Source organism: Urocitellus parryii, chromosome 5, assembly GCF_045843805.1.
Source record: "Urocitellus parryii isolate mUroPar1 chromosome 5, mUroPar1.hap1, whole genome shotgun sequence".
Taxonomy (NCBI): domain Eukaryota; kingdom Metazoa; phylum Chordata; class Mammalia; order Rodentia; family Sciuridae; genus Urocitellus; species Urocitellus parryii.
In genome coordinates this window covers 60,669,070-60,686,656 of record NC_135535.1, presented here as the reverse complement: position 1 = coordinate 60,686,656, position 17,587 = coordinate 60,669,070, and the positions used below count along the sequence as shown (strand labels likewise).

The 17,587-nt window shown below is 32.7% G+C and overlaps 1 protein-coding gene and 1 pseudogene across 1 annotated transcript; both read left to right on the top strand.

The window, feature by feature from the left end:
• The first annotated feature begins 3,100 nt into the window (after positions 1–3,100).
• On the top strand, positions 3,101–4,048 carry LOC144254996 (olfactory receptor 6C2-like). The gene has a single exon (XM_077799050.1). The coding sequence runs from the start codon at positions 3,101–3,103 to the stop codon at positions 4,046–4,048; it is 948 nt and encodes a 315-aa protein (XP_077655176.1).
• Positions 4,049–12,510: 8,462 nt separating this feature from the next.
• Positions 12,511–13,470, top strand: LOC113177470 (olfactory receptor 6C2-like; annotated as a pseudogene).
• Positions 13,471–17,587: the final 4,117 nt, after the last annotated feature.

Genomic DNA, 17,587 nt, shown 5'->3' with positions numbered 1-17,587 from the left:
GGAAAAATTCACTGCTATTGTGTGCCTTACCTCAAAAATGTTGGGTCCTAAGAAATTTTTAATTTAATAATATTTTAGGTGAATCAATGGAGTTGAAGAATGGAGAAAAGAGAAAGAAACCTGGCCAGGCAAAGCAGTTTTTCAGATCGTGACAGTTCTAGGCCATAGAAATGTGATGACATTATTTTTCCTTTACAAAAGGTGGGTTTATTTATTTATCTCTATGGCAAAATTTTTCTCTAGAAACACAATCACTGAATTTGATTATGAAAAATACAGAACTAGATGCCTAAATTACATCCTAATGTAAATAAAAGAGATGAATAGAAGTAATACTATGAACATGAAAACGCTTTAGCACTAATTCCATCCTGGTTATATCAGCAAATGTACTTGGAGTGTCAGTGTGACAGAAATGGTTTGGGGATATAGATAGAAAAGTAAATTAAATAAAGAAGAAAAAAAAGTATATTGGTTACAATCACAACATTTCATAGCAATTCTAATCTTCCAGACATTGCAGAGAGAGCCTTTTAGCTATGAGTATTACTTAACATATTCTCTACTTTTAGAAGGATGGAACACATTACAATTACATAAAGATAAATTAAATTATTTCTTCAAACATTATTAAACATGTGTTATATAACAGATACTGTCTTTGTAGGCACAAAATATACAACAGAAAAGAACAATTTTCCCTGTTTTTAGAGTACATTTTCTATTGATCCCCAAAATCTAATAATCTTGAGAATATTCAGGTACTCTTGGGCTTCTTGAATGTGTCTGTTCATATTATCTATGTGGATCATTATCGATTTTAGTAAGAATAAACAAAATTTAATCTTTGGGAAGATTAAATTTTTAGACATGTAATAGGAGGTAAAAGTCTCAAAAAAGAATAATATCAGAAATCAAATTATTTAGTAGATGGTATAAGCACCAAAAAATCAGAAGGTGAAATAATTGCAGTATCAAAAAGTGATATATGGGAAGCCAATACTGTAAAAAGGGTGGGAATCCCAAGTTCCTAACAAGGAATAAGCCAGGAAAGAGTTAATCAGAAACTAGAAAGAAAACAGCAGCTGCAGAGAGACAATTAGTTATGAAGGGTAAAGGAATGGGTAGTACACAGAATGGGGAAAACCCTAGAAAAGGAGAATCTTTAAAGTTTAGAACTGGGCATATTCAGGCCTTTTGTTTTGAAAAGTATTCAAAATGAAAGCTTAATTTGAAGCACATGTAAAATAAAAACTTTGTACCAACTGACCAGAATAGGCATTAAAGAAGTATAAATCTCCCCAGTTCATAGACAATGCTGCTTTGTTTTTTTCTTAAATTTGGTATAAAAGCCAAATATGAAGAAAGTTAAGAGCACAAAATATTGTTTCTACTTTAGAGAAATTTATATGAACATACAGGAGAAATGTAATTACCGTGTACAGCATAATATAATGTGATAGACTCCATGAATGGGTAAACAACAGGTACTTGGAAACACCACAAAAGTATCATATGCTTTGGTTTCATGAATGAAGATTTCCTGAAAGAACTGATACCTATGGGGAACTCTGAAGGACTAATAGGCATTAATCAAAAGTTAGCCTGTGCAGAGGAGAAACCATGTAGAAAATATGAGGAATTTCAAGTTGTCAGTGTTAGTGGAACTCAAACCATAAAGAAGACAGGTAAGAAAATAAATAGTGTTGAAATGAGAAAATCAAAGAAGGTATTTTCCATTAGCCTGGCAGGTTAAACAAAAAGAAAATTCTTACTATATCAAAAAATAATTAACATAGGAAGAAGATAAGGTAGATCATTTAGAGGATATGATAATTGAGATGTGGACACACAACTTGTTGTGTTTAGAGCATCCTCAGATTTGGTATCTGTGGAGTATCCTACAGATATCAGGGATGACCCATATGTTTAATGATATTTTTATAGAAAATAAAACTGAATCAGTTAAATCATTCATGAATATATAAATAAAAATAATAACAAATAGAACACAATAAGCAAGATGTCTCAAAATACAATATTAGAGAACTCAAATATTTCATATATCAATAGAGAAAAGAAAGCTAAAAAGAGAGACACTGAAAATAATAATGTAAACCTAGAAAGAAAATAAAAAAAGATGCCATGGGATCAACTTAAAGAATGACCAAACTTTGGTTGTTAATGCTGTGGAAATTTCAGGCAAGATAAAACTAAAATGTAACATTGGCATCAACAGAAATTAAGTCTTTGGAGGTGCTCGGAAAGCTATAGGGAATTGCAAGTGAAAGTCCCGCACCATCAGTTAAAACCTCAATGGATTGAAGATGAACTGAGGAGCAATGAATGTTTTCAAATGAATTTACAACATCAGGAAAAATATACAGCCAAGAAGGCTATACTTAGCAATATTAAATATAAATTAATGTCTGGGACTTTGAGAGAAAAGGGGTCACAGTCAAGTACTTGAGCATAAATGTATGCATAAGAAAGCACTCTTTTGTATATATCTTGCACATAATATTTTCTCACCCTATAGGTAAAATCTTTGTACATCAAAATGTCCATAAGTGCTAGAGTTTCCACTATCAGATATCTTCTTTTGGTCACTGTCATTTATTTGTTTCCAGGAAAAAATATATATTATCCTTACAACAATCACCAGGTCGTAACAAGTGAAGAGAATCCATGCTCTTAGTTACCTAGTTATGCCCTATATCCAAGGTTTGCCTTGGACAAAGAAATGTTAGCCATCCATAAAATGACATATTTCACTAACCCATCTGGAAATCCAGTCTGTGTAATGATTCATATGTGACTAATTAATCTGACAAATTGACTACATTTGCAAATTCAAAGGGGTCATAAATGAATAAAAAAATGGACTGTTTTACAATAACATAAAAACTTAAGGAACTCTCCACTGTTCAAACACATAAAATTCATGAAAGTTGCTAGAATAGCAAAAATATTGATTATGATGTAAAAGGAAAAGATAAATGTCTGATTTGCTGGACTTCTATATGCACACCTTTCTGTTGTAGAATTTGAATGTTTCTCTTCATACAATCTTGGATTAGGTAAATATCAGTGTTCTATGATGAGGAACTATACAGCAATAACCACTTTCATCCTGCTGGGACTGACAGATGACCCTAAACTGCAAGTTCTGCTTTTTATCTTTCTGTTGCTCACCTACATGTTGAGCGTAACAGGGAACCTGACTATTATCACCCTCACACTGGTGGATCCCCATCTGAAGACACCTATGTACTTCTTCCTCAGAAACTTTTCCTTCCTAGAAGTTTCATTTACTACTGTCTGTATCCCTCGATTCCTGTACAGTTTATCAACTGGAGACAATACTGTTACCTACAATGCTTGTGCAAGTCAAGTATTTTTTGTTTTTCTCTTTGGAGCAACAGAATTTTTTCTCCTGGCAGCCATGTCCTATGATCGCTACGTGGCCATCTGTAAACCCCTTCATTATATGACCATCATGAACAACAGAGTGTGCACCTTATTAGTCCTCTCCTGCTGGGTAGCTGGCTTGATGATTATTGTCCCACCCCTTAGCATAGGCCTCCAGCTTGAATTCTGTGATTCTAATGCCATTGATCATTTCATCTGTGATGCAAGTCCCCTCCTAAAGATCGCATGCTCAGACACATGGATATTAGAACAGATGGTTCTATTTGTGGCTGTATTTGGTCTCATTATTACCCTAGTCTGTGTGGTTCTGTCCTACACGTACATCATCAGGACCATTCTGAGATTCCCCTCTGTTCAGCAAAGGAAAAAGGCTTTTTCCACCTGCTCATCCCACATGATTGTGGTTTCCATCACCTATGGCAGCTGCATCTTCATCTACATCAAGCCTTCAGCAAAGGAAGAGGTGTCTGTAAATAAAGGTGTCTCAGTTCTCACCACTTCTGTAGCTCCCTTGTTGAACCCTTTTATTTATACCTTGAGGAACAAGCAAGTGAATCATGCTTTCAATGACTCCATAAAGAAGATTGTGTTTCTCTCAAAGAAGCAGGACTTTTGATAAATCAAAGGAAATAAAACATTCTGTGACTGTTTTACTGTTGCTTTTAACTTATTTCATTGTTTCCTTTCTACATTTCAGTCATATTAGCCTTCTCAATGACATTTAATATTTCATCCTGATCTCATGCTTATTAAACTCTTTATTACTTTGAATCAAATTCAAACATTGTGTTTTCTTTCATTGTGAATCTAAAAATATAATTTCCATGGAATTAAATTTTTCTCCACTTCTGAGCTAGGAAAAGAAAGAAAATAATATTTTAAATTGTACATATTATCGTGTTAAATTATATGCCAATAATACTAGTTACTTTCTTACTGTAATACAGTTATAAAATGAATAGCACAAATGCTTATTCAAAACATAAAAAATAGCAGAGACATGCTAACATATATTAAACCAAATAAGACATTTCAGGCCTATCACACTAATTAGGAAAGGAGACATCAACAGGAGTTTATGATTAATCAGAATTGAAGATGTCTTTAAAATTACTTGTAAACTTACTTGCTATTTACTTATATAAAAGAGCAATATCACTTAAAAATAAACTTAATTTAAAGCAATATAAATTTAAAATCACTTACTATAAGTTACTGATTCATAATAGATGCATGAAACTTAATTGGAACTATAAATTTTAAGTTACAAAAAAATGGAAAAATTAATGAAATCAACACAGAAATATAGGGAAAAATTAAAGATATTAATGATTTTTAATGAGCAAAATAGGAAAAACATAAGGGAATATAAATGGTGATATAGGGTTCAAGAGAACAATGCATAAAATACTCAAAAATTAAAGAGCCTAGAGTTTGAAGCTATTAACAGTGTACTTGTCATTTAACAAAAAAGAAAAAAAACCCAACTATATATTGCATGTAAAATGCACAACTTTGAGGTAAAGAAATCCACAGGCTTAAAGTAAAAAGACAGAAATTAAATTCTGTGGAAATGGAGCCTGAAAACAAGCAGGAGTAGCTGCTCTCATATTTAACAAAGCAGACTTCAAGACAAAATTAATCAGAAGAGACAAAGAAGTTCTCTTCACACTGTAAATGGAGCAACCCAACACAAAGATATCATAATATTAAATATTTATGCCCTGCAAAGTTTTCGAAATAGTAACTAAAGAGCCTCTGGATTCTACTGATGTCTGTTATGATATGTCCTTTTACTTCTATGATTGTATCTCTTCTCTCATCTCTCATTTTATCTCATCTTTCTCTTTATTTAGTTAGTTTGGCTAAGGGTCTTTTATCTTGTTTATTTTTATAAACAATCAAATCTTTATTACATCTTCTTGTACTTTTTATTTCCTATTTCATTAATTTTTTTCTCAGATCTGAACTATTTACTTAATTCTACTTGTTTTAGAATTGGTTTGCTTTTGTATTTCTAGGATCTTGAGATGCAACATTAGATGTTTATTTGGGATCTTTCTGGGTTTGGGGTTTGTTTATTTTGTTGTTGTTGTTTTTATATAGGTACCAATAGCTATAAACTTTCCTCTTACAACAAACTTCAAAATGTCCCAGTGATTCTGTTCTGATCTATGTCTATTCTCATTTTATTCTAAGAATTTATTTATTTAGAGAAAGAACATTAGAGTAACAGACCACATGGCCCCTTCATCTTCTTGCTCTTTAATGTCATGATCATCATGGCATCTTCTATTGGTGATTCAATTCTGGATGTAATGTGTATGGAGATGTTTTTGTCAATAGGAAGGAACAAGGCAGGTTTTGCTTGTTTTCCACTGCTGGTGTTTAAAAATGGAGATGTGATATTCACGCCACTGGAATTATGCAAACTTCACTACCATAAAAATACAGAATATTGCTGCTTTTTTTCTAGAGTTTCTGCTAAAATAATTTAAAACCCTCTACCTAGTTAATTTGATAACAATAATGTATAAAGAAGGAAAACTGGACCAGAGTTGTAAGCAATTATGCATGAAAAGAGAAGTGAAGACTTCCTGAAGTTAGATCATTAAATGTAAAATTGCTGATGAAGAAAGAAGTATGTAAATCAGTTATATTTTTCAAAATGGAGCCATTTTTCTTTCTTTTCTCCTCATGCTTAGAACATTTCTTTCTCAAATATCATGGTTACTAGAATTCAAAGATCCACTGAAAGCACATTTTGGTACAATTGCATGTCAAATCTTGGTAGACAGAAGAATACATTCTGGTCTTTGAGGGTATTGCTATCATTGAAATAAAATGTGTGTTAACAAATAATTCATACTGTTGATACAAGTTAATTGCATTATTATGTTTTGATAAGACAAAGCAAGTAGCACATCTCACTGTTCAGAGATCTCAGGATGAGTATCCAATTAACTCAGATCACCACCCTCCTTGCTTAGGATGAGGTTTCAGTCTGCTTCCAAGTTTACTTAATTAACATAGTTACCTGTCTCATTTAGTTTTTGCTTGCAGGTTTTTTGTTTTGTTTTGTTTTGTTTTTGTTTTTTTTTTCTTTTTTCTGGCTACCATAGTTGACCTAGTTATCTATTTGGGAAGCCAGGGTAGAAACGGTATTTCATAGTAAACAGCTGCCTTGCCTTCCCTGTTTCACTGTCTTGGGATCACTATCTTGCTTGAAATATATCAGTAGACAATTAGTTACACTCCCATTGTTTAATTCCAAAAATTTAATCAGCTTTTAGTATTAATACTAACTATATTTGTATCTGAGATCAGGGAAAAGTTGGTCCACATGTAACTTGACTTCAATTACATCTAAATAAACATTAGTGTCTTATTCTACTTGTGGTCCCATAACAAAATACCTCAGACTGGATAATTTATAATAAGCACAAATTTATTTTCTCACATTTATTCTAAAACAAAGGTGCTGGCAGGTTCAGTTTTACAGTGAAGCCTACTTTCTTCTTCCAGGAGGCACCTTGTGACTGCATCTTTAAGAGGGGAGGAATGTTGGGTCCTCACCTGGCAGAAGGTGGAAGGTGAGAGAACCAAATGCTGAATAAAGCCTCTTTCATGAGGACCTCAATCTCATTCACTGGACAGGAGCCCTCATTGTCTATTCACTTTTTAAATGTCTGACTCTTATGATAATAGTAACCATTATATTTCAATGACTAAATTTGGGAGAGTACACATTCAACCCATAGCTACTAACTTTTTTCTTTTTCAAAATTTAAATAGTTGTGTTTATTTACTTTAATATTCTATTAGCTGTATTTAAAATGTTATAATTTCATTCCACACATATTTTGGATATCAAGACTTTTTATAGGTAAATGGAGGGTATGTAGGAAAACCACAGTTTTTATCACTTTTTAGTGAATCAAGGAATTAGAATATTTAATAAATTACTCTTTTGCACATATTATTTGATATTTTGAGAAATTCTAATTCTAGACCCATCTACTTTCCACTTCTGTTAACTCAGTCTCATATTTATTACCCTTCTCATTCAACAGAGAAAATGGATTTAAATTATTTAATCATCAATTTCGAGTATCATGACACCCATTCTCCCTTTTATTTTTTCATTGTACTTCTTGACACCATCAGCCTCCTCCATAAAACAATACAGTTCCACTGGAAAAATTATCTTTTTGCTCTTGTTCCTATTGGTTAATAATGGATATATATTGGACATGTAGTAATCCAATATATATATATATATATATATATATATATATATATATATATATGGAATTCTTTCTCTTTCCCAGCCAGTGGATCAATTAGTAAGATGATATAAATATGGAATCAAAATGAAGCGAGGAAAAAATAGGACAATTTATCTTTCTGGGTATTAGGAATGTTTCAAAACTTATAGACTAAAGATGGCTCATTTTCTTCCTTTCCAAGTGAAGAAATAGGATAAGTTCTAAAAACAAATTGAAATAGTTGATTGTTTATTAAGTCACAAAATGGCTAATTACTTGGAGTAAAATTACATATCCTTATATATTATACCAAATTATAATTCATATAGGACACAGATGTAAATATAAACTATGTAAGTAATAAAATCACTGGAAGAAAATATAAATAACATGTATGCCCAGATCAGGGTCAAAAGAAAAGGTTAAATAATGCTGGTAAATTTAGAAATCATGAATCAAAATCAAGAATATATATTATGATATAAGAACAAATTCTTCTAAATATCAATTATATCATTAATATTAAATATTAAATCATGAAATAAGATTTTCTAAGATATAAGACTTCTAAAGCAATAAAAATTAGATGTTAAGGACATGCAAATATCTTAGGAAAGGTAAGAATTCAGCAAATATTTTTATCCCAAAACAGCTAATAGGCAGGAAGATTGTATTAATTAAGAATAAAATACAGGGGCTAGGGATATAGCTCAATTGGTAGAGTGCTTGCCTCATATGCACAAGGCCCTGGGTTCAATCCCCAGTACCACAAAAATAATAATAATAATAATAATAATAATAAAAAAATTACAGGGCTGGGCTTGTATAAGCTCAGCGGTAAAGCACTCAACTAGCATCTAGCTTGTGCAAAGCCTAGGTTTGAGGATCCTCAGGACCACATAAAAATAAATAAAGGTATTTTGTCCAGCTAAAACAAAAAGAATAAATTACAAATACAATTGAAGAAATTTTTATATCATTAGCAATCATCAAAATGTGAATAAAATGAACAAAACCCAAAATATTATTTGAATTATATATACTAAATAGATAATGTTTAGTAGGTGTGTGTATGTATATATATGTGTGTGTATATATATATATGTTTATATATATATACATACACACACATATGCATCTTGACCTTGGTACTATAACACATATCATTCTCCAAGGACACAATCCTAATTCCTATGTGCACTAGCTAGCTTTTGTTTTGTCAATAACTTAAATTACATTTTACTTTCATTAATGACATTGAAGCAGGGTCACCAAGGTTACTTTTTTATTAAACTTAATTAATCCCTCCTGATACAGGATGACCATATAAAAGATTCTCCATCATGCCTGTGGTGAAACTCTTAAAGGACTCACCCTATTTCAATCTTATTGAGATTGTACCCTTAGCTTTTTAAAAATCAGAGAGAATTTCTTGTTCTCCCCAGCCAATTTAGTACTCTTTTCTTCTCTTTAGACACATGGATTTGCAGAAATAGTTTTCTTTTAAATTTTAACCTGATAATGGGATTTGACAACTGTTAGACATCAGGATATAAAATTTGAGGTTGGTGTATCTATATTTCTGCTGCTCCCTTTGAGTGCCAGTTCAATAAGAAAACATGACTAAATTATATCCACATTACTACTAATAAATTTTACTTAGTTGTGAATTGCATTAACGAGACTGTGGATACAATAAAAATAATGCCTGAATAAAAGACTAAAGTGTAAGTAGCTTTCATATTTCTCAAGTCATTTTTTTTGAAGTTTGGTTAAATGAAATTTTTCCTGTCATTATTGGATATAGATAATACAAAAATTGATATTGGTATGTGTTTGTGTGTTAATTTAGTTTTTAAGGTTATGAGAAATTAATTTCATTACTTGAATGTCATTTCTGTTTTGAGATTATTAACCACAGGCACAAGAAGATTTTTAAGCCTATTTATGAACTGAGACTATGTCTGAGTAATAAAATGTTCAAATACAAAAAGTATACCCACACAGTTATGAGACTAAGTAGGTACTGTACTGTGTAAAAGCTATTAGCTAATATCTACAACTTTTTAAATAACTCATTACCTTACTTTCCTTATTTTTTCACATGATCTATAAGAGAATTTAGATGAAAAGCTCTGTGACCAGTTGAACAGATGAAATGCCTAGTCTGAGTAATTATGTCATAATGCTCAAAATTTGTACTGAAGTGTCAGTGAAACACAGCACCGCTTCTTCTATTAAAGGAATTATCTTCACTATGAGTGTAACGCCTTCTTTGTAGACCACAAGAGTAAAGGACTTTCCTCAAGTAAAGAATATGTCCTGGTGTTTGTCTGTCAATATCTATGATATGATCATTCATATTCAGAGAAATATATTCTAGGACATGATTAAGATATGCATCATATTGCATAACATAGGGTCTGATATCAAAAATATCACAATTTAAGTAGGCAGATTGGTAAATAGCAATACAAAACAGCTCTGAAATAGAGGTGATGGCTCTAAAACTGCAGTGGAGGTGTAGCAACTTCTAGCAACTTCTATTGGAATCGAAATCATATGTTAGGACCTACTCTAGATGCAGTACGGAAAAATGGATTAAAATGATCAAAACAGAAGACATGAAGTCCAGTTAGAGAATTAATGTTTCCTTCTGAGTGTAAGATCAAAGATAGAAGTGAGGTGGAAGTATAAAATGGAAAGTATGAATTGTGTTTATAATATATTAAGCGTCTTTAAGAATGTAGAGCCTAAGGAAAATGGTCATTATTTAGATGTGCTCAATCAGGTGGGATAACTTTTGAGGGAAATCAAGACACTTTGGGGTTTGGCAAGAAGAATGACATTAATAATTATACAAAAATAATGATTATGTGCCGTGTCCCCTCGCCAGCAAAGGAAACACGACACAGGATTCTTCCTTCAGCAGTTTATTCAGGCCTTTGTTTAGACATGTCTTTTAGCTTGTTTCTCTCTACTACTACTACTACTCCTACTCCTACTACTACTACTACTACTACTACTACTACTACTACCACTACGTGCCCCAGCCTTAATAAAGCAGATAAAGCCCCAATGCACAACTGCCACGTGGATCTTTCTCATAGGGTGTTTTACAGCTACGTGCCAACTCTCCCAAAATAAGGAGTTGTTTATCACAGGCCACGGCGCTTATCAGCGCCATCTTGTAATGGCGGCCACAGTACACAGAAATGGCTCACCACAATTATGGACTACTAAATTAAAAAGCCATTTTTTTTTGTTTCAGAAAATAAAAGCCAGAGTAGTTAAACACAGTAAAACATGTAGAGAACTGTAGCCTGCACAGAAATTAAAAGGGTGCATATAGGGATAATAATGTATCCCAATGGTAGAGTACATGCCAACAGGCACAATGCCCTGGGTTTGACACCCAGCACTGAAATAAAGAAAAAGAAAAAAGGAGTATAAACACATATTGACAAGGTGAATTTATGATTTGATTTGGAAGCTTTATATAAATACCATGTCCTTTGAAATACAATGATTGAATGTATGTAAATCTGGGCTACACTAAATCAATATAACTTGTGTCAAGATTTTTATTATATTGCAACAAACTACTTATAAATAAAAGAGTTTTATACATTAATTGTTACCAGAAAGTATAAAAATAAGAAACTATTATGAAATATTAAAGGGTCAGAAGAAATGGCCAATATCCAGAATTTTTCTGTATTTATAGTTATTAAATTTAAAAAATATATATTTTTTCATTTTTGTTAACATGTATTAATTGTACATATGAATGGTGTTGTGTGTGATATTTGCACTAATCAAATCCAGCCTCTGTTTCTCTGCCCTTGCACCCACCATTCCCAATCTCCAGTATTCACTATTCTACATTTCAGGTTGACAATTTTTGGCTTCCATTTGTTAAAACATGTAGAAATTGTCTTTCTGTGTCTGGCTTTTTACATTAACATAATACACATCCTAATAATTTCATCCATTTTGTTGCAAATGTCAAGATTTCATTCCCTTTTATGGTTGAAAATATTCTGTTGTGAATATATGACACATTTTCCTTACCCAGTCATCTATTGATAGGCACCAGACTGATTCCTTATCTTAGCTATTGTGAATAGTGATGCAATAAACCTGGACAGGTAGTTATTTCTTTGGTGAGTAGATTTCAATTCCTTTGACTGCGTACGCAGAAGTGGCATACCTGGATCATAAGTTACATCTATCTTTAGTTTTTAAGGACCCTCTATACTGTTATTCACAATAGCTCTGCTGGTTTACATCCCTAAGAGTTCCTTTCTCTCCACAGCCTTGTCAGCATTTGGATATTTTGTTTGTATTCTTGCTTTTTGATAATAATTCTGACTATAGTGAGATTGTATCTCATTATAATTTTCATTTGCTTTTCCTTCATGGGAAATCCCTAGTGATTTACTCCTCTGTAATTCCTAATATTTCTAATATATGCTTTTTTTATTCAGTGATTATTTTGTGTGTGTGTGTATGTGTGTGTGTGTGTGTGTGTGTGTTTCTTTTACTGTCAGTCTGGTTAGAGCTTTATTAGTGTCATGCATCTTTCAGAAGTCAATTTTGAATTTCATTGATTTTTCTCTATTTCCTTTTTCATTTTTCAATTTTGTTGACTTTATTGTCCTTATTATTGTTTGTCTTAGTATGCATGGAGTTAATTTCATCCTTTTTTTATCGTACCTCATTCTCAAAGATTATAAGTATCTCTTTTTCTTCTGTTTCGGTACTTTGACTTTTGGCATGCAGATTGCCTAAAACATCAAATTCAGTTATGATCAATCACACAGAAATAACAACATTCATTTTGTTAGGACTTACAGATGATCCACAGCTGCATATTCTGGTTTTTATCTTTTTATTCTTGACATACATTCTGAGCGTCACTGGTAATCTGACTATTATACTTCTCACCCTGATGGATTCCCATCTTAAAACACCTATGTATATTTTTCTTTGAAACTTCTTCTTAGAAATCTCATTCATAATAGTCTGTGTTCCCAGATTCCTCTACAGTATATCAACTAGGGATAACACCATAACTTACAATGCTTGTGCCAGTCAACTATTTTTTATTGGACTTTTTGAGGCCACATAGTTTTTTCTCCTGGCCTCCATGTCCTATGATTGCTATGTGGCCATCTGCAAACCCCTTCATTACATCACCATCATGAACAACAGAGTCTGTGCCATCCTAGTCTTCTCTTGCTGGATCTCTGGGCTGGTGATCATCATCACACCTCTCAGCATGGGCCTCCAGCTGGAGTTCTGCGACTCCAATGTCATCGATCATTTTGGCTGTGATGCATCTCCTCTTTTTGAGATCTCATGCTCAGAAATGTGGTTTCTAGTGCAGACTATTATTATTTGTGCAGTGTTTACTTTCATTATCACACTAATAGGTGTGATTCTTTCTTACAGAAACATCATTAGGACAATTCTCATATTTCCTTCTGCTCAGCAAAGATAGAAGCTTTTTCTACCTGCTCCTCCCTCATGATTGTGGTTTCCATCACCTATGGCAGCTGCATCTTCATCTATGTCAAGCCTTCAGCCATAGAACAGGTGGACATCAATAAAGGGGTATATGTGCTCCCTACATCTGTTGCTCCTTTGTTAAATCCATTTATTTATGCGTTGAAGAACAAGCAAGTGAAACAAGCTATCAATGACACAATCAAAGAAATTGCCTTTAACTTACACAAGTAGGAGCATGCTGGATATAAGCAATTAAATGAAAATGACAAGTTAGTTCCTTTACGTCTTTCTTGAAGTTCTAACTAGATTTGAATTTCCCTGATGGCTTATCATGTTGAATTTTTTTTTCATGTAATTGTTGTCTACCTGTATTTTTCCTTTTGAGAAGTATTTGGTCAGTTTATTTGCCCCTTTATTAGTTTTTTAATACTGAGATTTTTTGAGTTCTTTATATATTCTGGATATTAGTTCTCTGTGTCAGAAGAATAGCTGGCAAAGATTTCCTCCCATTCTTTCAGATTTTAATTTCATTCAATTCTGTCCTTTGCTGTGCAGAAGCCATTTTATTTGATGCCACAAATTTATTATTTCTCATTTCCTGAGTTATAAAGCTCCTATTCAAAAAGTCTTTCCCTGTACCTATATGTTGAGGTGTTTTCCCTACATTTTCTTCTAAAAATTGAAATGTTTCTGATCTTATATGTTTGAACCATTTTGAGTTGCCTTTTGTGAGAGATATGAGTCTAGTTTCATCTTCTATATATGGATATCCATTGCTATTTACATCAATTGTTTAAAAGGTTCTCTTTTCTCCAATGTATATTTTTAGTATCATTGTCAAGATTAGATGACTGTAACTGTTTTTGGTTTGTCTCTGTGTCTTCTAGTCTATTCCATTGGTCTATATGTCTGTTTTTATGCCTGTATCATGGTTTTTTGTTACTGTGTCTCTGTAATATAATTTGAAATCAGGTATTGAGATGCCTGATTTTGGCTTGAAGATTGCCTTGTCTGATATGAGAGTGGCTTTTAGGTTTCACTTGAATGGAGTATCGTTTTCCATCCTTTAACTTTCAGTCTGTGAATGCCTTTGCCTATGCAGGATGTTCTTGGAGACAATATACAATTAGGTCTTGTTTTTAATCCAATTTCCCAATCAATATCACTAAATTGGAGAATTAAGACCATTTACATTAAGCCTTACTATAGGGAAGTGTGTGTTAATAATAATTTTGTTTTATTTCTAATATCTGATCCATTCCTAATTTGTGTTTGTTTATCTACATTTCTACATTCTTTCCAATGCCCTTATGGTTATTTTTTGCTTTCTCTCCTATGTTGAGGATTCCTTTAAGCTTTCATCAACTTCTTCATTTATGCTTATCTTAAAAGGCTTTTATTTCTTATTCAATTCTGAAGGAGAGTTTTTTCTGTATATGTCAATTAGGGTGGAGAGTCATTTTCTTACTGTGCTTGAAATATATCATTTCATACCCTCTGGGCCTAAAGAGTTTCTTCCGAAAATTCTGCTGCTATTCTGAATGGTTTACCTTCTTAGTTACTTGGTGCATTTCTCTTGCAGCCTTTAATGTTATTTATTTGTTCTCATTTGTTTGGCATGTCAGTCATAATAGATCACAGAGAAGTCCTTTAATAATCATATCTATTTGAAGATCTAAATGCCTTCAATACCTGCAAGTCCATCTCATTCCAAAGACTAGGGAAATTTTCTGATATTATGTCATTGAACAAATTTTCTATGTGTTATTTTCACCTATCTTGTACTACATGATTAGCTCCCAGTATTTCCAAAGAATATCTAATAAGGTGGAGACTGCTAAGCTATCACAAGTGTTCCTTCCAATTTAATAGTAATGAGTGCAACTGAGGTATTATATGCACTTATAAGTGTTTTGAACTCCACAAAACTGCCAATTGATTATATTCTATTCCTAAGTGTAGCTGGGTTTGTAGATGCCATTGATTATTCGCACATTAAATCATTTGATACTCTCAGGGGTCATTACCATTACTGAAATGTATTTCCACACCTTAATTCACTTCTCTTCTGTCTGACCAGATTCATATCTTTTCCTTAAAGTTATTTCATTCACATTCAGACACATGATTTATCAATACATTATCTTCATTTTCATATATAAAAGAAAGAATTTTTCTTCAGTAATACCTGACCTAAATGATTCATTAATTTTTTGGGTCTTTGTATGGATTTTTTTTACTTTGTTATATATGACAGCAGAATGAATTAAAATTCATATTACACATATAGAGCACAATTATATTTATATCTGTACACAAAGTAGAATCACACAATTTGTGTCTCCACAGACACAAAATAATGATGTCCATCTAATTCCACACTCTTTCCTACCACCATGCCCTCTCCCTTCCCCTTCCTCCCCTTTGCCCAATCTAGAGTTCATCTAATCTTCCCATGCCCCACCCCAAACACATTATGTATCAGCATCCTTAAATCAGAGAAAACATTCAGCATTTGTGTTTTGGGATTGACTTACTTCACTTAGCAGTATATTTTCCAACTCCATTCATTTACCTTCAAATGCTGTGATTTTATTCTCTTTTATTGCTGAATAATATTCCATGTGTATATGTACCACATTTTCTTTATCCTTTCATCTACTGAAGGGCATCTAGGTTGCTTCCACAGTTTAGCTATTGTGAAATGTGCTGCTATAGATATTGATGTGGTTGTGTCCCTTTAGTATGCTATTTTTAAGTCCTTTTGGTATAAAACAAGGAGTGGGATCAAATGGTGTTTCCATTTCAAGTTTTCCAAGGATTCTCCATACTGCATTCTATATTGGCTGCACCAATTTGCAGTCCCACCAGCAATGTATGAGTGTGCCTTTTCCCCACATCCTCACCAACACTTATTGTTGTTTGTATTCTTAATAATTGCCATTCTGACTGGAGTGAGATGAAGTCATAGAGTAGTTTTGATTTCCATTTCTCTGATTGCAATACATGTTGAACATTTCTTTATAATTTGTTGATTGATTATATATCGTCTGAGAAGTGTCTGTTAAGTTCCTTGGCCCATTTATTGATTGGGTTATTTGTTCTTTTGGTGTTAAGATTTTTGAGTTTTTTATGTATTCTAGAGATTATTGCTCTATATGATGTGTGTGTGGTAAAATTAGGTTTCCAAATGTAGGCTATCTATTCATCTCAGTGATGTTTTCTGTTGCTGATAATAAGCTTTTTAGTTTTGATTCATTCCATTTAATGATTCATGATATTAATTCTTGTGCTATTGGAATCTTATTAAGGAAGTTGTGGCCTAATCCAAATTGATGTAGATCTGGGACCATTCTTTCTTCTAATAGGCACAGTGTCTCTCATTTAATTCCTAAGTTCTTGATCCATTTTAAGTTGAGTTTTGTGAATGGTGAGAGATAGGGGTTTAATTTCATTTAATTTAATTTTGTTACCTATGGATTTCCAGTTTTCCCAGCACCATCTGTTGAAGGGCCTATCTTTTCTCCATGCCTTTGTCTAATATAAGATAACTGTAATTATGCGGGTTAGTCTTTGTGTCCTCTATTCTGTAACTTGGCACACAAGTCTATTTTGGTACCAATACCATGCCGTTTCTGTTAATATTGCTCTGTAGTTTAATTCTGGTATAGTAATGTGACCTGCTTCACTCTTCTTGCTAAGAATTTCTTTAGCAATTCTGAGTCTCTTATTTTTCCAGATGAAGTTTATGACTGTTTTTTTTATTTCTATGAGGAATGTCATTGAGAGTATGATTGGAATTGCATAAACTCTGTATACTGCTTTTGGTAGTAGGCTCATTTTGACAATATTATTTCTGCTTATCCAAGAACAAGGTAGATCTTTCCATCTTCTAAAGACTTCTTGTGTGTTGTAGTTTTAATTGTAGAGGTCTTTCATCTATTTCATTAAATTGATTCCCAAGGTTTTTTTTTTTGAGGCTATTATAAATGGGATAATTTCCTCATCTCCCTTTCAGAGGATTTGTCACTGATATACAGAAATGACTTTGATTTATGGGTGTTGATTTTTATATCCTGCTATTTTGCTGATTCAATATAGAGTTTTCTGGTGGAATTTTTGGGGCCCCCTAGATATAGAATCATATCATCAACAAATAGTGCTAATTTGAGTTCTTTTTTTCCTATGTGTATCACTTTAATTTCTTTTGTCTAATTGCTCTGGCCAGTGTTTTAAGAACTATGTTAAATAGAAGTGGTGAAAGAGGGCATCCCTGTCTTGTTCCAGTTTTTAGAGGGAATGACTTCAATTTTTCTCCATTTAGAATGATGTTGGCCAGTGGCTTAGCATTGATAGCTTGTATGATGTTGAGA

What these genes read in the sequence shown, in the direction of transcription:
- LOC144254996 (XM_077799050.1), top strand. Translation starts at nt 3,101, where the DNA reads ATGAGGAACTATACAGCAATAACCACTTTCATCCTGCTGGGACTGACA.